At 38.2% G+C, this 21,952-nt stretch overlaps 5 protein-coding genes and 1 long non-coding RNA gene across 8 annotated transcripts; 3 read left to right on the top strand and 3 right to left on the bottom strand.

The window, feature by feature from the left end:
- Window positions 1-821: 821 nt before the first annotated feature.
- LOC140774908 (secretory carrier-associated membrane protein 4-like) lies at window positions 822-5,694 on the bottom strand. 2 transcript variants are annotated; one of them, XM_073118094.1, is made up of 12 exons: window positions 5,293-5,694; window positions 4,785-4,859; window positions 4,617-4,679; window positions 4,456-4,489; window positions 4,243-4,365; window positions 3,356-3,418; window positions 3,169-3,262; window positions 2,243-2,288; window positions 2,085-2,152; window positions 1,755-1,803; window positions 1,518-1,583; window positions 822-1,286 (listed from the first exon to the last, which is right to left on the bottom strand). In XM_073118094.1, the coding sequence occupies exons 1-12, from the start codon at window positions 5,338-5,340 to the stop codon at window positions 1,254-1,256; spliced, it is 762 nt and encodes a 253-aa protein (XP_072974195.1). In that variant the 5' UTR covers window positions 5,341-5,694; the 3' UTR covers window positions 822-1,253. The 2 variants fall into 2 exon arrangements, with proteins under 2 accessions (XP_072974195.1, XP_072974194.1); XM_073118093.1 differs by having other exon boundaries at window positions 824-1,286; window positions 4,782-4,859.
- A 135-nt stretch (window positions 5,695-5,829) lies between these two features.
- Window positions 5,830-7,587, bottom strand: LOC140774910 (mitochondrial import inner membrane translocase subunit TIM8). Its single transcript, XM_073118095.1, has 2 exons — window positions 7,453-7,587; window positions 5,830-6,202 (listed from the first exon to the last, which is right to left on the bottom strand). The coding sequence occupies exons 1-2, from the start codon at window positions 7,486-7,488 to the stop codon at window positions 6,014-6,016; spliced, it is 225 nt and encodes a 74-aa protein (XP_072974196.1). The 5' UTR covers window positions 7,489-7,587; the 3' UTR covers window positions 5,830-6,013.
- A 1,016-nt stretch (window positions 7,588-8,603) lies between these two features.
- On the top strand, window positions 8,604-11,078 carry LOC140773611 (glycerophosphodiester phosphodiesterase GDPD1, chloroplastic-like). Its single transcript, XM_073116255.1, has 7 exons — window positions 8,604-8,937; window positions 9,118-9,177; window positions 9,269-9,349; window positions 9,420-9,620; window positions 9,700-9,798; window positions 9,896-10,092; window positions 10,193-11,078. Exons 1-7 carry the CDS (start codon window positions 8,656-8,658, stop codon window positions 10,428-10,430), a joined length of 1,158 nt encoding a protein of 385 aa, XP_072972356.1. The 5' UTR covers window positions 8,604-8,655; the 3' UTR covers window positions 10,431-11,078.
- A 3,461-nt stretch (window positions 11,079-14,539) lies between these two features.
- LOC140773613 (NAC domain-containing protein 83-like) lies at window positions 14,540-16,305 on the top strand. The gene is made up of 3 exons (XM_073116258.1): window positions 14,540-15,168; window positions 15,404-15,693; window positions 15,804-16,305. Exons 1-3 carry the CDS (start codon window positions 14,991-14,993, stop codon window positions 16,059-16,061), a joined length of 726 nt encoding a protein of 241 aa, XP_072972359.1. The 5' UTR covers window positions 14,540-14,990; the 3' UTR covers window positions 16,062-16,305.
- A 717-nt stretch (window positions 16,306-17,022) lies between these two features.
- On the bottom strand, window positions 17,023-20,428 carry LOC140773614 (uncharacterized). 2 transcript variants are annotated; one of them, XR_012106498.1, is made up of 5 exons: window positions 20,291-20,428; window positions 18,729-18,829; window positions 18,049-18,230; window positions 17,601-17,952; window positions 17,023-17,336 (listed from the first exon to the last, which is right to left on the bottom strand). It is a non-coding gene; the product is annotated as an uncharacterized lncRNA (long non-coding RNA). The 2 variants fall into 2 exon arrangements; XR_012106499.1 differs by lacking the exon at window positions 20,291-20,428 and adding an exon at window positions 18,956-19,728.
- On the top strand, window positions 19,918-21,900 carry LOC140773612 (uncharacterized). Its single transcript, XM_073116256.1, has 3 exons — window positions 19,918-20,971; window positions 21,271-21,335; window positions 21,429-21,900. Exons 1-3 carry the CDS (start codon window positions 20,299-20,301, stop codon window positions 21,576-21,578), a joined length of 888 nt encoding a protein of 295 aa, XP_072972357.1. The 5' UTR covers window positions 19,918-20,298; the 3' UTR covers window positions 21,579-21,900.
- The last annotated feature ends 52 nt before the right edge of the window (window positions 21,901-21,952 follow it).

Here is a 21,952-nt window from a genome sequence, read left to right as displayed (position 1 = left end):
TGCTCATTTTCTCTCTACCCATACTACCCATTCACTACCAGTAATCAATCATATATTAAGGGCAGCATGGTATTTTCGTAATATAGAAGATGTTTATGCCCTCTCTCATACATCAATCTTGGCGCGAAATCATTATAAACAGAGAACTTTGGGAAAGCAACCGACGGCTGGTACGACTTTCCTGCGTTCCAGTTGGACTGAGACCGGAAAGTCCGCCAGAAAGTCGACGAGTGTCCACTAACATATCGGTATAGGATATCAATGGATCCGCTAAGCAACCAAATCCGACCCGATCTTGGCTTAGGATCCTAATTCGGATCATACCTCTATTATCAAATATGTACGGTTCTCGGTGGCTCACCAACCAAAATAGGTAGTGGTCACGTCGGCTATTAGTTGCACCGACTCTGTGAAGAATTAATAGTACAAGTTCTTCAGAACATGTCAGTAGACAAAAGTTTGTTGTGTTGATGTGCAAGCAGTGATGTAACATCAAAACAAAGTCTTAACTGCGTAGCGATTTGTCTTTAGAAAGTTCGATAGGTGTAAATTGAATAATTTTCTACGGCATTTTGTCCTTTCGTAACCGTGTTTGAAATTACTACTTGAGAGCCAGTCAAAAGGTAGCAGCTATAAAGACAACGAAAGACGGCAGATCAAAACTCAAAAGGCGGCGATTATGTTTTTCTTTTTCCTGTCTCTGAAATAAAGAACATCAACTCTCATTAAGATAAGAAGTGGCAGTGAAAGAAAGATTCTATCCAAGACTTCCTCTTTTGAGTTTTCTTTCTTCTTTTTTTTCCCAGTAAAATTTTTGATAGAAGGAATCCTGAATCACATTTGACTCTACTTTTGCACTCTCAGGAAAGAACACAGGAAAACAAATCAGGTGTAGTAAAACAAGAATACAAAAAGTATCATGTGATGGGGAGAGAAATAATTGGAAACCATTGGCAATCGAACAATTACTCAAACTGCTAAGCAAGGGTACCTCTGCAAGCATGGCACGCAGATCGTATCTTTTATGTTTTAAACACAGAATGAAAACCAGAACAGTTGTCTCACTACGTCACCAAGAAGATTAGGACCAGAAACAAGTTTGCAGATGAAGTGAAAAAATGATGACAAAGAAGTGGTGCAAACATGCACGGGGATGTTAAATCTGCATATCAAATGCTCTTGTTCAAGATGGGGAAGAAGTTCCAACTTTCTCCCCAGACTTCCTCTCGTTCATGATTTCTTTCCTAGTATCTTCATTTGCTCCCTCTGAAGTACATATACACTTTCTGAAGAAAAAAGAGAGAAGAAGAGCAAGGACATCAAACTGATGAGAAATAGTGTTTATAAAAGATTTTACATGTATAAGCACTTGATATCATATAAGAAGTGTGTTGGTTGGAGCAATAGCAAACAAAACAAGTTTGGGAAAAGTAGTGTAAGCATGCATGATGACATATACATTGATATATGTCTGTGTGTGCTTATAATTACATAGAGCAAAAGTTTTTCGCACAAACCTCAAGTACCCACAAGCTTATAAGTGTCTCCAAGCAAAAAAAAGCAAAACCAATCAGGTAGAAAATCTGCACAATGTTGAGAGAGGGAAAATAATTAGACCGATCGAGAATGTTAAAGGATTAACACAAGGATAAGATAATGCAGGAAGTGGCAATATGCAAATTGAAATTAATAAAAAAGAGAGTCACACATGCCACCCTCTGTATATCATCAATAACATTCATACAATAACTTACCCCCACTAATCCATTATCAGAAAGTGTATCAATTGCAGCAAGTATTCCCCTGGTCATAGGACAAGAAAAATGATATTTAACTAAAGTTTCAGGAAAGAAAACAAAAGAACATATAAACATTTGCAACCATATAGGAAAATAAATTATGAAAATGACTGTAAAATTCTGATCATTAACATATGAAATATTATGAAAGCCATATACAGTTAAGAACTGGGTAAAAGTAAAAGATCATGAAAATAAATCTGTCACTGGACTGGCATGATGCTTGGTTCCTTTTCTTCCATTTAAATCATGCGTTAACACCAAGATAACAAAGAAATGACTTACGTAAGCGATCTTCCATGAAATACTATTGGAGGAGCAATGGCAGCAAGGATGCAAAATCCAATGTGGATCTGCAAGCAGTATCATAAAATAGATAAAAAGGTATAAGCCAATAATAACACCACTGGAGAATAACCAAGAAAACAAGTACAGAAAGTTACCAGGTAGAAAAGGAAAAACCAGCCAAATTTTAGTGCACTATCAGTTCTGGATAAGCAAAACGGAGGAAAGGTTAGCACAACAAAAGCATAGAAACTTCTAATTCATAAGCTACTTACGAATAACAGCCCCAATGAAGAATGTAAAGAATATCAGAATTGCCCACTTAAGGAATTTCAGCTTTAAATACCATTCAGGATGCAAAAATTAGCTCTAGTTTTCATCTGTTAAACAATTTTCATGGATCCAATAAAAACAGGAAATAACAATTCCAAATACACAACAGAATAATCTATTTGTCTGGCTTAAGCATATCTTTTTCTGCAGCAAAAAGAACAAGATGGCCATGATAGGGGAATCCAATTAAGCACATAAGCCCATGTTTCACAGGAAATGTATTATAGTCTTATCTAATATACTATAAGCAGGAACCAAGAAATAAATATTATTCATGTACTGGCGATCAAATTCTCCATAACAAAGGCTATTGCTTAAGGATCCTACTTACTAGAGGAATTTAAAGGTATAGTCAGAAATTTGCAAATAACTAGAAAACCAATGCTTACCTTCCAGTTGAACAAGCTCATTTAAGTCAATCCAAACAGGTTTTTGTTACGTGTAAAACAAGAAAGATAATATGCTATTCTAAGTCAAGTTTGCAATTAGTTGAAGGAGAGCATTTTGGACATAATTTTTCTATTGGACAAAATTCAGGTATTACCATACACATCCCACCTTAAATTATGATATTGTCTACATTCTGACAAGGTTTTGTCTTTTCTCCATACCTGAAGCTTTGGAACTAAATAAAACATTGACTAACTTAATAGATTCAAGCTTAGTGAAGAGTGATGCATTAGAAATTTAGAAAGGTAAAAGAGAGCGAGAAAAAAATAACAGGATCCCACTGTTAATGATATAATCCTACCGCATTGCACGATACAAAGGCCTGTACCAAAGCACATATGACAGTGGACATCCCAGCAATGCATAGATCGTTGCAAGTAAAAAGATTATAACTCCTGCAGATTGAAAAAGTCTTCAAGCCATTAAACACTTGCTAATAATAGAGAAAGCAGATGATAATCTTATGGGTAGAATGACAGTGACAATACCTCCCCCTCTAATCCAGCAGGTAATCACTGCAATAATATTCCATAAAAGACAAAAAACAATCCCTGCAGAAAAATGAGAAACAGATAAACAGGCAATAGTTGACTATAATCTGATCGTGCGGATCATCTGAGAGTATACAATACAGCCCATTATGCTGAACAAATGGTTGGCCCTTTCAACTGGGACAAAAGCCTCTACCAAAAATATACTACATAGAAGATAGCATTTGAAATAAGATTCAGAAAGCTTTATTTACTTCCTAATTTAATGGAGAAAAAGATCTACCTGGGCTAGTCGTCAATAAAGATGGACTAAGAGAATGACTGTACAATTACCATGCATCTAAAGTCCTTCAGATTTAATAATCAGATTTCAAATCTAGGGACTAAGGATGTCAAACTATGCAAGTATAGGATCTCACATGGTGAGGAAGATCCTGATTGACTGTTCAAGAATAATAGTCTAGCCAGTATAATTCCATTTGCACCTCATAGACATGATATTGCTCTCCAGTGTCCGAGATAATGAGCATCAAAGGACCTATTCAATTTTATTTTTTTCTACCAATGCAATTCTGTTTCAATTTTCTTATGAGCTAATCTCTGAATGATTGATCATATGTGAAAAGACCAAGTCCATCCCACCATCAAGAACCTAATTCAGTCAACCCCTTCAAAACCTCGTTGATAAGGATTGCATCTAGATTACCCATGTTTCAAAGTAACATTGTAACGCAAAGAAGTAACTTGATGCAACATTCCGGAGCTATTTTATATGATCAAAGGTGTACTAGTGCCTATAATAGTGCTTCTGAACATACCAACATCATTAAACAAACAATTCACTGTTCAATTTAAATGTTTTAAGAAATTTTAAACAGTTATACCTAGCCAACTTGCAAATGCCAGATATTGCAGCTTTTGAGCATGTACTGGTATTTCCTTTGCTATGTCATGATGGATAATAGGAAAAATTGGTGGCCAATTTTTCTCTTCAACGGTGACACCAGCTGTATAAACAAGTATTTCATCCACATGTCAGAACAGTAGACTTTGTATTAATAAATCTCAACCTAGCACAAAGCAACTCATCAGACTACCTCTTGTCAATGCATCCTCTCTCTGTCTTATTTCCTGCAGTTGCACATCATAAACATGTCCAAGGAAAATGTCAACTCCTTATACACAAAACTTCCCCAAGAGAATTTATCTTTACAATATAACAATGATGACTACTATGACAATAACATGATATACAAACCTTTTCCCTCCTTTTCAAATCCTCTTCCCAGGCTGCGAGTTCCTTCCCCTTCTTCTGTGGATCCTAGAAAGAACCAAATTATGGTAACCCAACAATCAAATTTTCCATTCAAAACCTCAGAAAGTAAAGCACGTATCAAACTTATGTATGGCATAAAATTACAACCACCGAGTCCAATGGTATATCAACAGTTGCGCCGAGCTTGCCTCCGAAAGCCGATTTCTTTGCAGGACCAGCAGCACCCTGCAAATCTAAGCATTAACCTCAAAATCAAGAGCTCGCAATTCCCCTAGAATTGCAAAGGCTGACACGAAAATGCCCACTCAAATCTAACATCCTCGAATCCCACAACCTCATCCATAATAACCGAAGGAACTCATCTAGATCTGAGGTTTTCCCCTTAGATTTCCAAAACCCACAACCCGCATTACACATCTGATCCACATTCCGTAATTTCCATCAGGAAACGCACAGATTAGAGAGGAAAATTACCCGGGGAAGAAGAAAAGAAGAAAAGGAGAACAACTTGAGTAATCAAATCTACTATCCAAGAGCAAGATTTCAGATTTCAGATTCCAGCCAATGAATTCAAACTTCTCCAACAAAAAATGTAGAATTGTAGTCTAAGAGAGCGCAGGGATCCAGAGAAAGGCAGAGAGCGACGTGGTGGGATTACCGCGAAGGGATTCACGTCCTCTTCGAAAGGATTGGGATCACGAGGCATCGCCAATGGCGTCCTTGGAGATCTCTCTTTCCCAGGGAAGAAGAAAGCGCTCGAAATCTTTAGGCGCTTCTCTCTCTGTTACAACTGCATAAGAACTAACCCGACATTTGCCTAACAACAATTATATTTATACCGACGATAAATACATATAATTACCCATTAATTTAGGGGGTTAGTTGTAAAATTTGTTGCTTATAAATAAATTGCAATCCGATATTTATGTCGGATTAAGAAAAAGGGAAGATGCTTGAAGTGATAAATATCCTCTGCTTTTTTTAGTGCATCCAACCACTCTTAATAACAAAATAATAACAAATCTAATTACTTCAATTTTTTAAGAAACAGGTCTAGAATCTAATCCAACAGAAAAGGTGAACTACGAAATGAGTGTTAGAATCTAATCCGAAACTTGTATCCCTGCAATAGTGTTCGACAAAGAAACAAATGAAAAATGTAGCTTATATCAAGTAAAAATCCAAAGAGCATAAATGAGGTTCTCAAATGCAACTTATATAACTCAGTCCCAACAAATTACACAAGGGAAAGCAAGAAAACTCCACTGTGTTGAGTGCTAAGCAAATGGAAGCAATTGTTTGACACTATGCGACTAAATGGTATTTTTCGAATACATGAAGGATGGACAGTTTGTCGGATACCAAAAAGTGCTGCAGATCTACTGCATGGACTCAAATCGTTTAGCAATTATCATGCTCATGTCGAGATATCGTTGAGCACAATTGGTCAGGCAGGTGGATTCGCTGGAGCTGAATTTACTCCCAGGCGTGCCAGTGATGCATTTGTCCCAACATACATTAGTAAGCTTCCCCACCATCTCGCTGATCATAGCTTTCTGCTTCTCTTGCTGCATAAAATCAACAATTCATAGATGATAAAATCATAGTGATTCTTCATAAATGAATATTTACAAGTGCAACAGATTATGCAAATTATGTATAAAAGAAATAACTTCACAATAATGATAGAGGCGCAACCGAATCAAACGATCAAGATTCCACAGATGAGATAGTGCATCAGAATCCCAACAGGAACTTAGTAGACGTGGAAATAGACCACCCAACCTAAATGTGGCTTTCAATAATCTTTAAGAGTCTATGCAGAAAAAAACGGGATAAAAATCATTACTTAATTTAAGATGTTCAGCTATTCTATGAACATAGCTAGTACTGTCATATAAGTGGTGAAATGATGGAACCAAAGACATCACCTTCTACTTTATAAAATGAAACTATCCAAGAAACTTGCAAGAACTTGCTCTTCCAACTCACTTAGGGACTTCAAATTTATAGTCTCATGCTAAGAATTGGTAGCAGAGAATTACTATGGCTTCCTCAATAACGTTTACTCAAAGAAAAAGTGAATTGGCTTACTGATTTTGGATGTGTCAAACAACTCTGGCTTTCTTTTGAATCCCAAACTACACTCCTATAAGTTACATGGTAAACTAACTTAGCCAAGAATAAAATTTGTCTTTTAATAAAGATGTTGTTCTATCCAACAAGTTTCATGCTTAGCAACCTTTTCCCAAACAGTCCCAGACTTGAAAAGAAGAAAAAGGAGAGTCGCCTAAGGCAAATGCTTATAAAGGTGCAGGAAATTTCCAAGAGTTACAAATGGAATGTGCTAAACAAGACAATGCAATAATTAATCAGACCTCATATGCTAAGCTTAGAAATTAATTCAAATGATGAGAACAAGATTCAACAAAAAGAAAAAAATAAATGAAATACTCACTAATCCGATCCAAGTAAATTGCTACAGAGAAGTAGTAGATGAGCTCCAGGGTTACGAATGGTTTGAAGGTAAGATAGCGAACTTCAGATTATAATCTAAGATTAGTACCACCGATACTTTGAAAGTGACATAGTTGCTGGAATTAGAGATAGGCAAGTTAACCAATTTAATCAAACAGGTATTGCCATTTGACCTACTTCCGCCAATTAAAACAACAGCACAGCAGATGCATCTATGGATGAGTTTCACCACGAGAACCACAAAAGTCGCATTCGAAACAAATATCGAGACCGAAGAAATAAAACATTCTAGGATCAGCGTAGTGTTGACACGATAAACAAGCAAGTCTGTAGGTATTACCTCGATGAATCGCTGCAACTCGGCGGAGTTCTCCATGAGAGCTGTCTCCCTCGTTCTCGTTCTCCTCGTCCAAAACCCCAAGCAATTGAGAGAGATAAACCCTAGCTTGCTCCCGGAGGCGGAGGGGGAAAGTTAGAGATTTATTATGTAGCGGCAAGGGCGTGCGGATGGGTCCGGTGGGCCCAACTCCGAACCCGACAAAATTCTGACCCGATCCGTTTCGGATCTATCTTCAAGATGGATGTCAGATCCAATAGACATGCGAGGCCCATCCCAGTGAGTTCGTGAGTCATCATCGACCATAATTCGTAAGTGATGACGAGGAGACAACCATTCCAAAGCCAAAAATATAATGACTAGTCTTCATGTATTTTAAACATTTTCTCTCTCAAATCCTTGCTGTTGCCTATGAAGCAGATATTAGATGAGCATTATTTCTTCCAATATGTGGGATGAGACGACTCCACAGTTTCATAAACAACCCACTTGTCCTCGTTTCTTATTTAATTTTAAAAAGCTAGAAATTTTAATTCCAAGGGAGTCAATAGCTTTTATTTTAAAGATAATTCTATTTAAACATATAAACTATCACTAATTTATATATATATATATATATTACCTATATATATATATCCCTCAAACTAAGATTATAAACATTTAAACTAACAAAAAAAATTAGATCAGAAGATATATATAATTAAAAAAAAAGTTTAAAAAATATTCAAAAAATGATAATAATTCAGACAATAAAATTAATGTAAGAGATGTGAAATTAGTACATGCTAAATTGCTAATTTTGGGTCAGATGAAAATTTGGCGGCTAATTTTCACTGGCCGTTGTCTGACATTGAATAAAAAGTCCACCACGCAGCTGCTGTCGTCGTCAAAGTTCGTGCTTCTTTATTTAATTCGTCCGTGACGTGGCTCCTGGTCAGCTCCCAAATCTTCTTAGCTTACGCCTTGGTCCTTACGAGCAACTGTATGGGAGTAATACATACTCCACCAGGATGACATCAGCCGTTCATAGAATGATCTACGTACGGGATTGGATGTGAGCACGTTTGGTATCGGACCGGATATACGAGAATAAACTTGACGGATTCCTCCGTTATGGTGTTATCCCTTCCCTTTTTAAACCTCCCACTCTTCTCCTTCCTCCTCCCATCTCCTCCCGCCTAATTATTCCAAACCCTAGCTTCGGCAATGGCTCTCAAGGCAGTCCACATGGCGGATGTCCCGAAGATCGACCAGGTCCCCGACGGACCGGTCCTCTCCGGAGGCGTCCGCCGGCCATCCGGCATGGCGGTTCTTGGGTCACCGCAGGCGGCGGCGGCGAGGGGGTTCGTGGTTGTGGGGCACAGGGGGAAGGGGATGAACGCGGTGGCGTCATCGGATAAGAGGATGATGGCCGTGAGGGAGAACTCCTTGCTCTCGTTCAACCGGGCCGGCCGGTTCCCGGTCGACTTCGTCGAGTTTGACGTCCAGGTAAATCTTTCTTGATGCCTTCATCTTCGCCTCTGATTAGCTCCTTTCCTCTTTTATTTTTCCTAATTTTTCTTCAATATCTTTGTTCGATCATCCGCATATTCTTTGTCTTATCTTTAGTTTTCTTGGGTGGGAAAAGAAGCTTAGAAGACAAGCATGGATGTGATTTTATTTTTGTAGGTGACAAAGGATGGCTTCCCAATCATCTTCCACGACAATGTCATCCTCACTGAGGAAGATGTAAGTTTCCATCGCCATCTATGTTCTCCAGTTGATCTCTCTAGCAGCAGCATTCGATCGTTTTAAATCATGTTGATCCAAACTATGCCAGGGAGCCGTATCTGAGAAGCGCGTCACAGATCTTTACTTGGAAGAATTCCTCTCTTACGGACCTCAAAGAGATCCAGCAAAGGTACCCTAATCCCCCACAAAAAAGAAAAGATTAAAAAGACGGTCTTTAACGCCTAATGCGACTTCGTCAGGTGGGCAAATCCTTGCTCCGAAGAGCTAAAGATGGGAGGATACTAAACTGGAGCGTCGAAGAGGACGACTCTCTTTGCACATTGCAAGAGGCTTTCCAATGCGTCGGCTCTCATCTCGGCTTCAACATCGAATTAAAATTCGACGACTTCGTCGCTTACAGTGAGGAAGAACTCACGCATTCTCTTCAGGCTGTATTGCGAGTATGCATGGCTTCTTATCTTGAACAAATGTATTGATATGAGCTGCTCCTATATCTTCCTAATTAACCTTTGCGATCAGGTAGTTTTGCAGTATGCTAATAATGATAGACCAATCATCTTCTCTACTTTCCAACCAGATGCAGCAAAGCTTATGAGAAAGCTACAAAGTATCTACCCAGTAATTAACCAATCCTTGTGAACTCCTCAAATTGGCCGTCAATTCTGCAATCAATTGTTTCCCAAGACACCGCTCCAATTAATCTTAATTGTTTCAGGTGTTCTTCCTGACCGAAGGAGGGACCGAGATCTACGACGATGTGAGGAGAAACTCGCTCGACGAAGCCATCGAGTTATGCTTGCAGAGTGGCTTGCAAGGGATAGTCTCAGAAGTGAGAGGAGTTCTTAAGAATCCTTCTGCTGTTCCTAGGATAAAGGAATGCAAACTAGCCCTCCTAACCTATGGCCAGCTCAAGTAATCCAATCCGTTCCCCTCCTTTGTGCCCTTTTTGGATCCTATAATTGGGAAAGAGCTCTAGTTCTAATATGTCTGATAACATATGTTCCTATTGCAGCAATGTTCCTGAGGCTGTGTACATGCAGCATCTGATGGGCATCAACGGTGTGATCGTCGATCTGGTCGAGGAGATAACAGAGGCCGTCGCTGGCTTTACTAAGGCGGCCACCACCGCCGCCGCCGCCGATGAGAACTTAGGCGAGACAGAGGCAGAGGAGGGCAAGAGGCAGCCAAAGTTTTCGCAGAGGGAGCTCAGGTTCCTTCTCAGGCTTATACCTGCACTTATACAGCATTAATTCCCAAGGAATATTGCTCGTAGCAATTGAATTATTCATACACGCTAAAATGAATCAACAACTGTTTACATACTAGTCGTCAATAGTTTCAAACTGTTGCTATGAAATAGACTAAAATTAGGCCCAAAATTAGCCCTAGAGCTATGTAATGGCCTGGCCCATTAAACACCTAAAAGTAATCAGGAAAAATATTTGACATGGATTCCTTCTTCCTACAATTGTTTCCCCTGTTGTTCATCTTGAAACTGTTTACATTTCTTTGACTTGGGTAAAGCGATCAGGGAGGACTGAGGAGGATTAGATAATTTATACAGTTCAAAATGCAGCATATTAATTAAGTTTATAGGATAAAATAAAATCAATTTGGTATGGCTCAAATCTACAAGAAATATTGTAAGGTGATGTGTTCTCTAAGCAATATATGACGTGCATGCTGCTCTTCTTTCTGTTTATGTCAATGATAAAGAATCTCTGAGAGAGAATTGTCTTTGTGAAAAGCATTTAGAAGTGTAACACCGCAATGTATGTCAAAAGATGAGAGCTTTACAACAAAGTGGTGGACATTAGCTTTTCCAACTATAGCTCGTCAAAGTGTGGGAGAGCAATGCTCCTTTTCACATCTTAATTACCTTTTGATTATTTTTTACAGCTCATATCCTATCATTTTATTAAATAAAATTTGATTCCTATATTCGAGTTCTTAACCCAAAAACATATGGGGCTAGGGATGGAATCGAATCCGATTAAGTTGGATATGTACAAGAATTGAATTTATGTTCATTTAATTTTATCGGATTTTAATTGTAAAGCTAAATATAATAAGTATATTTTGATTATTTATTATTAAATTATTATAATGATACGGACACAGATTCGGTTCGGATTGTATATTAAAAAATTCATAAGATGTATTTTAATTTGTCAATCATTTGTATGTTATTATAGTTTAATATTTAATATATTACCATTTTTTTTAAAAAAAGAAAAAGAAAAATTGATATGTGTCGACTGATCATCGAGATACGATAAAACCCTTCTAATTCCTCTCACCGAATTGCTCAACGAATTAACACATTGAAATTGGATCTAAACTGTAATGTGAAACCAAATCCGATGCATTTAATAAAAAGATTAATCTGAGAGGCTGGGATTTTATAACGGGGTACGAACTAAGTGGATTCGGATTGAATTATCCCCAACTTATAACCAGGATCCGATTGCACACCTTTGGGCATCATCAAGTGAGTGATTTAAAATTTAGTTCTTCTTAGTCTTTCCTTTACAAGGCATCTAAGGAACTTTACAACAAATGCAAGCACAAGCACCAATCATTATCTCCCCTCTAATTACCCGATTAAGATAATCGTGCCACCGACACGTTGGCGACCTAACGATGCGCCAAATGTCGACAGACAGGCCAAATTGATCAGATCACTGACCACTGCAAAGATCTCATTGCCTCAAGCTTCCCCTTGAGACAAAACCCCTACTTGTTTTATTACTAGTCTTATTTGAAGAGTACATCCTTCAGCTATTCGTTATTATTTTTTTTGTGCAAGACTTGAGTGTCATAGAGTTGCTTCATGGGCAAGTTGATCAACTTCTCATGGCCTACCCCACTCTAAAGGCATTGACAAAGTTTGTGGGACTAAGAAAGATACCTACAAACACTTTGAAGTCTTACTTTTATTATGATTATGTTGATTGAGATGCACTTAGGGCTTTGTTATATTGATAACTTCTTTTTAAAGGCTTTGAAATTAGTGTCTCTTTGCCAGACAATTGCCAAAATCAGGGAGACAGGAGGAAATATAATCCGGATATTAGTACTTTTAATTGACTTCCGGAAGGCATCCAACAAGCTAAAATACAAGTCAAGCATTAGCTTCTAAGTTAAATATGATTGAGGGTAGTAAGTTATGTGATGACAGTAATTCAACTGAGATAAAAAAATTTAATGGCATCCAAGATTCTGGTTCACAAATGGGTTTCTTCTCAAGTTTTGAGAAGTTACTAAAAGGAAAAAAAGATACGTCTTTTGATACAGTTTAGATTAGTTATAAACCTTATAGTATTACATCATGACGAGAGATAAGGATAATAAAGAATCCAATGCATTCAGAAGGTCAATATAATATCAACTAGGATATATATGTTCAGCAAGAACAGAGAAAAGCTATCCATATCTTGAGAATTAGTTTTGCTTCTTGCCTCATCTCATCCTGCAAGCTTAAGTTATAAAGAATCTAGAAGTTGAAATTTTGAATCCTTATCTGCAAAGTTGTGGCTTTAGGATTCTCAAATTCCACTTTTAATGTCAACCATACAAGTCTAAAGTTACACTTTTCATAGTGGGAATAGTGGATTGACCCTATCCAACAATGTCAATGTATTCTAGAAGCCATTCGTCCCCATAACACTAATAATAAAATAGAGAGTTAGTTCTATCACATCTGAAGAAGAAGAACAAAAAGAAACTAAGATCTGAATGAAGATTACTCACACATATATTTCATTCCTCTCTTTTATTTTTCCCTTTCTCTTTCTCATGTATATGAAATAATTTCTCGTCGGTTTATTGAACTTTTTTACGTCGAAAATAATTCATAAACAAGATCATGGTTATGATTAACTTCATATGCACACAAGTCCTTTGACAACAGACATTAATTATATGAACATGTTCATATATATATATAACTATTTTCTTTCTTATAAAGGTACTAATTAAAGAAATATATATCTAAACTCCATCAAAACCTCATGCACGCGATAAACATAGTGCGAAGTAAACATTCAACAGCACATGCACACTAATCTACTCAAATTAAAGAGAGAAGTGAACAAAAGGTGAATCCAAATAACTTTCGAAGAAAGTTATTAAGTAAGGAAAGAGACGAGAAGAAGGTGGCATGCCTTGTTTGAATATAGAAGAAAGATGAAGGGAAGAAGTTCTTGAGTGAGAAAATGAAACACATGGACTCAATTCATACTCCCTATTTTTTAAAGTTGCATAATGGTAGTGGAATCCTTGTAAACTTTCCCTATGTAACTCACTTTTATTTCCTTCTCTTTATATGATACCCCCTCAATTAATTATACTAGAAAAAGCTTTCCCTTCCTTGCAAGGAATCCCATCTCCTTGATGCCAATGCCAGCATTCAAGGCTATTACTTGATTTATATACCATTTGTACCCTTGCAGTTGTCTTGAAGCAGAGGAAGCTATGCATATATCTATGAACAGTTTTTTTTTTTTTATGAGACAAAAATACTTCATAATTTCTTACTCATATTCATTACAGTTATGTAGGATGACAAATAATTCAATATTTATCTCTAATTTCTATTCTTTTCTTCTTCTTTTTTTCTCTTCATCCAATGAAAGATATAGTCTACTCTGCTCACTCTTTCAAGTTGACAGACAGAAAGGATTAATATTTTTTATTTTCATTTAAAGGGATATGGAACGAAACGCCGCATAATAAATCTATGGGTAGAAGCACGTTTTTAATGACTTGGGTAATAAATGTCACGAAATAATCTAAAATCTATGGATAATTTCTTGAGGGGTTCCGGATAAGAGACTTCTCCTGTTTGTAAATTACAAGTGAGAGAGTCTCTTTTCCTTCCACCGTCTATGAGTGAGAATGGGACCCAATTAGAAAGGGCAAGATGGTAATTGCGCAGGCAGTATTAGTAACATTGATGCCTGGAGGGTATAATTGTCCAGAGGAAGATTCCCTGGAGGGCGTCGATGCTACCCCTGCGTTGGCGTGTCGTCATCTCTTTTTTCTGTGCAAACGAGATGCCTTTGAGTAACAAAAATGTCCATTTTCTTTTGTAAGTAAATAAATATATAATTGCCCTTTTAAAAATGCCCAAGGGGTAAAAATGGAAATTGAAGGAAAATTGTCGAAATTCATCTCAAATGATCTCACTTAATTTCCTACGTGAAAATAATCACTCATTTTCTAAATAATTAATTAGATCTGAAGAGCTATAAAGGAAGAGAAAAAGAGAGGAAAGATTTAGGATTCAATGCGCATAGTATTTGTTTTTGAATATAAATGAGATCTTAATTAAAACAAGGAAAAGGAAGGGAAACAAAAAAAAGAGAGTTGGGGGGTGGGGGAGATGAGATAGCTTGATAAACTGCTCTCAGACCCCTCTTGCCCATACACACAGAAAGGAGGAGTTAGCTAAAAGGAAGGAAGGGGAAAAAAGAAAAGAGGAAGAAAAGGTTAGAAAACCAAATAAAGAAAGAAATCACCTCCATCGATCAAAGCAAAAAAGAAAAGAAGTTGGAGTCTGCTTCACGCCACAGGAGGAGGACCCCGTCGCCTTCTAAAATCCCAGCAGCACTTGGGGGTATAAAGAGGCGTCCCTTTTCCCCCCTCATGGAACAACAACAACACACCCCTCCGCCTTCCTCTCCCGCCTCCCGGCGATTTTATGCGACGAAATGGGGTGTTGGGTCTTGCTCATCTAGCTCTGTTCGATCCAAAGTTGTGAGCTTTTTTTTTCGTTTTTTCCTCTGAGGTGGGGGGGAGTGGAGAGGATGGAATTTGTTGGCCATGGGGGAGTGATGAGATTACCACCTGGGTTTAGGTTTCACCCAACTGACGAGGAGCTTGTGGTGCAGTACCTGAGGAGGAAGGTCTTCTCATGCCCATTGCCGGCCGCCGTCATTCCTGAGATCGATCTCGGGAAGTACGATCCTTGGGATCTTCCTACTGGTAATTTCTTCACTATTTTATCACTGCATCCTTTTTGTTTTATTTTTCTTCGTGGTGGTAATTATATAAAATCACCGTTCGTTCAGAACTTCGCTATACTTGGTAATTATTATAGATCGTGAGTTATGTATGACGATTTCTGTTCCATGTCCTTGTGATGAATCTAGAAGAAGATTTGTAAGATATGATCCTTTTTTTTTTTTTTTGTCTCCTTTTTTCTCTTATAACAACTTAGGTGTAAGTGAGGGAGAAGGGTACTTCTTCACTCTCAGAGAAGAGAAGTACACAAAGGGCAGTAGATGCAACATTAGAGCTGCAAGCTCCGGCTACTGGAAGGCCACCGGAAAAGATAAGGCGATCCACGGTTCGCGGAGCAACCAGCTCGTCGGGATGAAGAAGGCCTTCGTCTTCCACCGGGGGAAGCCGCCGCATGGTTCCCGGACGGACTGGATAATGCACGAATACCGCCTTGCTGTCCCGGTGGCCAGAGGCTTTGCCATTTCTCAGAAGGAGAATGCTACCAATGTGAGCTTCCAATCTTAAAACCTTCTTCAACACTAAGAAACAATACTACTTACATGATGATTTATTTCTTCTTCTTCTTCTTATAAATCATTGCTTTCTATTTCATCCAGAGCTGCATGGTTCAAGCTAGAGATTACGTCGTCTGTCGAATTTTCAAGAAGAATGGAGCAACAAGGTCAGGATCAGGAGAGATCAGGCCATGCTATAATAATAGTCAAGTCTTCGATGCTGATCGTAATCTTTTCGTGCGTTACATGACATGCCGAGAGAATAATATGCTGCCTTTATCATCATCATCATCATCATCTTCATCTTCTTCGAGCTGCGTCACCGATATCTTAGATGATGCAGATAGCAGCAGCAATTGAAACATTGCTGTCTCTGTTTCTGATGTACATCAGGACTAGAAAAGTCCAGCTTAGAACAATCTTGGAGCTGTGAATCCTAGCCACCAATAGCCTCTGTAATCTTTGTAACGTGCTTATTTTCTTTTCTATTTTTGGCCTGATCACTGCTGAAAATGAGAGTAAATGTAAGCATAAGAAAGAAATGGCTACTAGTGCTGTTTATTAGTACAAAAAAAAAAATTAATTTTTATTTCTTTCAGATCAACTTGGTGGCATATCTTCAAAGCATAAAGAAGGTTACAAATCTAGAAAAGAGATGAAAAGTGAAGCTTAAAGATGAACGATTTTGTAACAAAGGAAAAGGGGGCAAGGAAAAGATAAGGCATATATCCATGTGGTTTGTGAAAGGAGATGCCTACTAACTACTAAGCCTTTGAGGACAACCAAGTGGAGAATAAGAACTTGGTGAACAGAGGCTTGGTCAGTGGCATCTGGGTCCCCTGACAAATACCCATCTTAGCCAAGAGTATCTGCACTAGATTTTGCTTTGAATGGAAGAGGTGATGATCACATCAAAACAAGGACTTTAAGCACTAGAATTAATTAGTTTTTGGATTTCAGCTGTGACTAGAGAGAACTTTCAACACTAAATCGACAACGATATGTTGCCGCTAGGGGCTTAAGCACATGCTTAAAAAGGTAATAATACACTATAAAAATATCCATATTTTGATATAAGAACAAGAAATCTATGCAACTAGTACAAAGATGGAAGAATAAAACATTGAGAAATATTGGTACCGAAGCTTAAGAAATTTCCTTTTTTTCTTTTTTTTTGGGCATCAGTGATCCTTATATCTTGGATTAACCTCTTGACGACCACCTAGATCATGAAAAAGTAGATTTGAAAACCAAACAAATAATAGTATCAACTGCATAGGACACTAACAAACAAATAGTAACCTAAAAAAGAGCTCAATGATTGAGGAGTATCAGGAACTTTGCCAATTACATAAACACAAAAAAGCATTGATGTAAATGATAGCATAACGACAGCCATACAGAGTGCGCATCATCCCTATCAGCCACTAATGTCTGTTCGAGGTCATATCTTCCAACATTTAATAGGTGGATTTGCGAAAATTCTATCTACCTGCAAGTGCTTCAGTGCAGCTCATTCTTGGATCACTAGACCTTCTCACTTGATGTAATTTTCAAAGATATCAAGCAAGACAGCTACAGCTTGTCCATTGCTAATAAGAAATAAACCTTATCTTCCTGAATCCCTGAATCCTTCTGTAAAGTACATAAACCAAGACGCATTAGCTATTAACCAACCAAACCAAAAATATATTGTATATATATATATATATATGTATATAAAAGAGAAGTGACTGATTTCCTGACTTTGTTTCTGGTTAGTTCTTCAATGTATATAAAAAGATGGTGTGATATCAACTTGACATGGATTTGCAACCAAATGAGCAAAAGTTTATGAAGCTTCAAAGTATTAATAAAACTACGGTGGTTAAATACGCAAAGAGATCATATATATCTTACGTGCATGCCATGACACGTTACTCAAAGAAATGTGGTGGTTTTCTTGATCATCAGTCCCAACTAAAGATTGAGGAGGTCAGTCACGACACCATCTCTGTTTCTTTCTTCCTCTTTTCTTATATATTTTATTAAACTTTTTCCGGTGATTAGTTCAAAGACGGTTCAACTTGCAAATTGTAACTCTCTCAACCATACCCCACAACTCAAAAGGAAAATTCCAGGTATCATGGATTGCTGACTTGGTTCTCTTTGTCTCCGACAGTGGCGTGGACCCGACTGTAATGAAAGCTCAATTCAATTTGTTTAGAGCTTGAGACGCTTCTTCCAACTACCACCTGATGAAGGGAATATGCTGAAAACAAGAAAGCAAATAAACACAGAAATTAAGCCATGTATAGATAGTCAATAGAATAGCCTTAGCCAACTAATATGTGTAATGAGTATATACTTGGAGTTGGTTGAATTATAAAGAAGGGTGTTGTGCAGTGGGGCACTTCATATGGACAGCACATGCAACTTCATGACTTGATGCAACTTCCCATGCAATCCAAAGAAGAATAGGTGGAGTAGAAGAAGAGATTTCCCTTGGACTAACCCAAGCTATGATGAGATGGTGAAGGTCACTTTCTTCTGAAAAGTTCCAAAGCAGAGCAAGTTTTGGTGAATAATTTTGAGAGATAATATCACTTCCATATTTTCTGAGTTATCACTATTTTTTACATTTAAATTTTTAATTTTTTTATTATCTATGTATATCCTTTAAACTAAAAAATATATATTCATATATACTCTCTTAAACTAAGAAAAAGAACTATTCAAACTTAGTTCTAAATTGAAAAGAAAAAAAGTTCAATATGTGTATATGGTTAAAAAATAAAGTTCAGAAATTTAATGTGAAAAATGACTATAATTTAAGGAGTCTAAGAAGAATTATCTCTAATCTTAACCCCATCAAAGAGATATATTGAAGCAAAAAAAAAGAAAAAGAAAAAAGACTTTCCCCGTGATGAATGATTGCGTTGGCCATATGCAATCTAATTGCCTTTGAGCTTGGAAATAGTTAAGTATATTAAAAGCATCGATGGCGATGATTAGCAACCCACTGAACCTAGCTTTGAGCCATTTTACCTTTTCGTTGCTTTCAAAACTCTTCAAACTTTAACAATCTGGGACGCATCGGCTAAACAGATACTCCCATAATAGGATTACCGGTGCTCCAAACTTGTGTTCTGAAATAGAAGTTTAACAACAAATATAATCTTAATATGGAACCAGAAACTTGAAGTAGTTAAATCCTAATTGATGATTTGTACCTCTCTTGTTACTAAAATACATCAAATTAAAAGTCTGCTTACATGCATGTGAAGGAATCAGAGTTGCCTCCTTTTCCTGCCAAAGAGTCTCATATTGGGCTGACCCGTGAAATTTGTGCTTCCAAGCCAGGCCCAGATGTAGGGCTAAAAAAATGGTAGAAAACCCGTTTGGACCTGGAAATCTATAAGCCCCGCCTAGAAATCTAAAAGATTATATATATATATATATATATATATATATTTTCAGCCAATTCAAGGTCTGATCATAAGAATTGTTAATAGTCTTTCAGGAAATACAAAACCTCCTAGCAGAGTCTGGAATCGTTACTCTGAATATTCCGACATCCTTCACGACTCTCGTAAGACTTCTTCCCCTCCTCTCCTTATCAGGTGGGAACCCTTTGGCTTCCATCGGAGTTCACTTTATTACACACATACCGATCTCTTTCTAGTCTATCTGAAGCTGTTGAGGCATTGGTTCATTAGGTGTTTTCCTACCGGTGCCCATCTTTTCGTTAATATCACTTTCTTCATTTTTGATTGGGTTAAATATTACTCGTCAAAATCACTTTATTCCCTACGATCAAAATACTTCGTCATTTTATAAGACAAGATGGACGGAGTTTGATCAGTTTTTTTTATTGGACAACTTTATCTTTTCCCTTACTGAGACTTTTAAGATTGGAAAAATACCATGGGTAATAAGAGAAGAAAATTAGGTATCAAAGAGAAAGATGTTTTTGTCCATCAAAATTAGAAAAATGAGGGAAATGAGTTCACAACTTTATCTTTTCCCTTTGGCTTCCCACCTAAGCTTCTTATTATAAATGACCGCTTGCTTTTGCTTTCTTCTATACCAAATTATACTATTTCTCATGTTTTGGGTGTAGATGAGAAAGAGGTTTGACCTAAGTTTGAAGATGCTTTTTATAACGGGAGGAGTTAAAAATAGACTCCGTATCCGTATCCCCCCCAAACATATCTAAAATGTCGCTGGTTTGTTAATTTTCCTAATAACAAATGCTATTAAAAAAATCGAATCCGTAACGGGACGGATATGTACCCAACTCGTATTGAATACATTGGATTACCTTTTTCTGTTCTGCCTCTCTGAAGAAGAGGAGAATATAGGATGAGCACAGGTTGGCTTCACCGTTTCAAAGACACGGTCAGCTATTCGATGAGATCTAACAACAACTAACTATCGGTGTCATCCTAATCCGACGGTCAGGATACCTCCCAATAATGGCAATCCCCACCGGGAAACCCTCTCCGCCGACCGCTCCGCCGATAAACCCTAACCCTAATGCCTTCAAGCTCCAACCCGGATCCCATCAATTCGATCACAAAATTCCTCGGGGAGAGAAGAGCTCGTACCTGTGGAGATGGGTTGCGGGGCGTCGAGGCTGGAGCCGGAGGAGCAGCTGCCTCCGGGGCTGCGGCCGATCCGGCGGAAGATCGAGGAGGTGAGGAGGCGGAGGAGGCGGTCGAAGAGGTATAGCATCGTATCCACCACCGAGCTCCTCCAGCTGGAGGAATCCCCCGACGTGGAGGACGACGAGGAAGAGGAGGAGAAGGTGGCGATGACTCCTCCGATCGAGGAGGTGGAAGAGGGGGAGGAGGAGGAGGAGGAGGAGAAAGCGATCCAATCCAAGAAGAACGATTCCGTTGTTGGTGACGAGGAGAAGAAGGCAGAGGAAGTGAAGGAAGTGGCAGCGGCGGCGGAGGAGGAGGAGGATAAGAAGTCGGCGGAGGACGAGAAGAAGTCGACGGAGGACGAGAAGAAGTCGACGGAGGACGAGAAGAAGTCGACGGAGGAGGAGAAGAAGTTGGCGGACGAGGAGGAGGAGAAGAAGTTGGCGGACGAGGAGGAGGAGAAGAAGAAGTTGGCGGACGAGGAGGAGGAGAAGAAGGGGAGAAAGTTGGGGAATGTAAAGAGATCGGCGGCGGCGGAGGACGAGGAGTTGCCGGGATCCCCAAGTTTTAGGTTCTACTGTACGGACAGTGTTCGTGACTCGGACGATGAATCGGTTAAGCTCGTCGAAGTGCAGCACGCAGGTTTGTTTCTTTTGCATATAACACCCTCCATTTCTCACATTTCCCCACCTTGCGTGAAAGCATATATATACATAGAGAGAGAGAGAGCGAGTAGTCGATTTAAAAATCTGTAAAAGTAGGAGATTTTTGCAATAAATCTGAAATCTACGTGATTTTTTCAAAAATTAGTTGTCTTATGAGAAAAATGCTTCAAGTCACCTAAAAAATATCCTCGTTGGGTTACACACGCTAACATCTGACATAATATGATTAAATTAAAAAAGAAAAAGACCCAGCTTTAAATCCATTCATGAATGCAGAGAAGCTTGAGGAGATCAAGGAGAAGGCAAATGAAAGGGACGATAGCGCTGAAAATTCCTGCGAGGTAACTTAGTCTAAATCATCTTCATCCCAATATTTATTCACGTAAAGATACTAACTTCTTTCTTTTTACCCCCCCTTAACTAAATACATTCAGGAGTCAGGATTGAAGGCGAGCAACAAGGACAGGAGAAAGAAACTTCGAGCAGCTCTAACAAAGGCGTTAAATGTTCGGAATTGCTACAACATTTCTTCGGCTGCAGCTCAGCATGATGGCCCTCATCTGTTGTCTGAAAAGGCTGCTTGAATTGAATGAAATCTCAACGCTGCTAGCAATGGCATTCTTGGATTGCAAATGAAATTCAATTGTTAGCTCACTTGGCCTCCTCCTATCCATCCTTTTAAATGGCTTGATCGATCTTTGTTGTGCAGTAAGATGTTTGTAATGACATTTAGTTGCGCAATTGGATGCGCGTGTTTATAAGAACAGGGAACAAAATATCTCTTTGTTTAAAACTATGTTTCTCTGTCAAAGATGGTCGGATTTGATGGAAAGGATCTGAATATTTGTTGGAATAATCTTCTGAAAATTTGTTCATTATTTGTTATAGGATTATATTGTCATGGGTTCTGGGTGTAATATATCAGACTGTAGGATCAGTAAAGGGCTTATAATTCTAA

Source organism: Typha angustifolia, chromosome 13 (assembly GCF_048772165.1).
Source record: "Typha angustifolia cultivar Huaian chromosome 13, ASM4877216v1, whole genome shotgun sequence".
NCBI classification, from domain to species: domain Eukaryota; kingdom Viridiplantae; phylum Streptophyta; class Magnoliopsida; order Poales; family Typhaceae; genus Typha; species Typha angustifolia.
This window is presented reverse-complemented; position numbering and strand designations above follow the sequence as displayed.

Bases quoted from the DNA above. Each gene is read 5' to 3' on its own strand.
- LOC140774908 (XM_073118093.1), bottom strand. From the start codon at position 5,340: ATGCCTCGTGATCCCAATCCTTTCGAAGAGGACGTGAATCCCTTCGCG. The intron at 4,860-5,292 runs GTAATCCCACCA...TTAGATTTGCAG, and splicing joins AGGACGTGAATCCCTTCGCG to GGTGCTGCTGGTCCTGCAAA. The intron at 4,680-4,781 runs GTTGTAATTTTA...GGTTCTTTCTAG, and splicing joins ATATACCATTGGACTCGGTG to GATCCACAGAAGAAGGGGAA.
- LOC140774910 (XM_073118095.1), bottom strand. From the start codon at position 7,488: ATGGAGAACTCCGCCGAGTTGCAGCGATTCATCGAG. The intron at 6,203-7,452 runs GTAATACCTACA...GATTTTATGCAG, and splicing joins AGTTGCAGCGATTCATCGAG to CAAGAGAAGCAGAAAGCTAT.
- LOC140773611 (XM_073116255.1), top strand. From the start codon at position 8,656: ATGGCTCTCAAGGCAGTCCACATGGCGGATGTCCCGAAGATCGACCAG. The intron at 8,938-9,117 runs GTAAATCTTTCT...TTATTTTTGTAG, and splicing joins TCGTCGAGTTTGACGTCCAG to GTGACAAAGGATGGCTTCCC. The intron at 9,178-9,268 runs GTAAGTTTCCAT...AAACTATGCCAG, and splicing joins TCATCCTCACTGAGGAAGAT to GGAGCCGTATCTGAGAAGCG.
- LOC140773613 (XM_073116258.1), top strand. From the start codon at position 14,991: ATGGAATTTGTTGGCCATGGGGGAGTGATGAGATTACCACCTGGGTTT. The intron at 15,169-15,403 runs GTAATTTCTTCA...ATAACAACTTAG, and splicing joins TCCTTGGGATCTTCCTACTG to GTGTAAGTGAGGGAGAAGGG. The intron at 15,694-15,803 runs GTGAGCTTCCAA...TATTTCATCCAG, and splicing joins AGAAGGAGAATGCTACCAAT to AGCTGCATGGTTCAAGCTAG.
- LOC140773612 (XM_073116256.1), top strand. From the start codon at position 20,299: ATGGGTTGCGGGGCGTCGAGGCTGGAGCCGGAGGAGCAGCTGCCTCCG. The intron at 20,972-21,270 runs GTTTGTTTCTTT...TCATGAATGCAG, and splicing joins CGTCGAAGTGCAGCACGCAG to AGAAGCTTGAGGAGATCAAG. The intron at 21,336-21,428 runs GTAACTTAGTCT...AAATACATTCAG, and splicing joins GCGCTGAAAATTCCTGCGAG to GAGTCAGGATTGAAGGCGAG.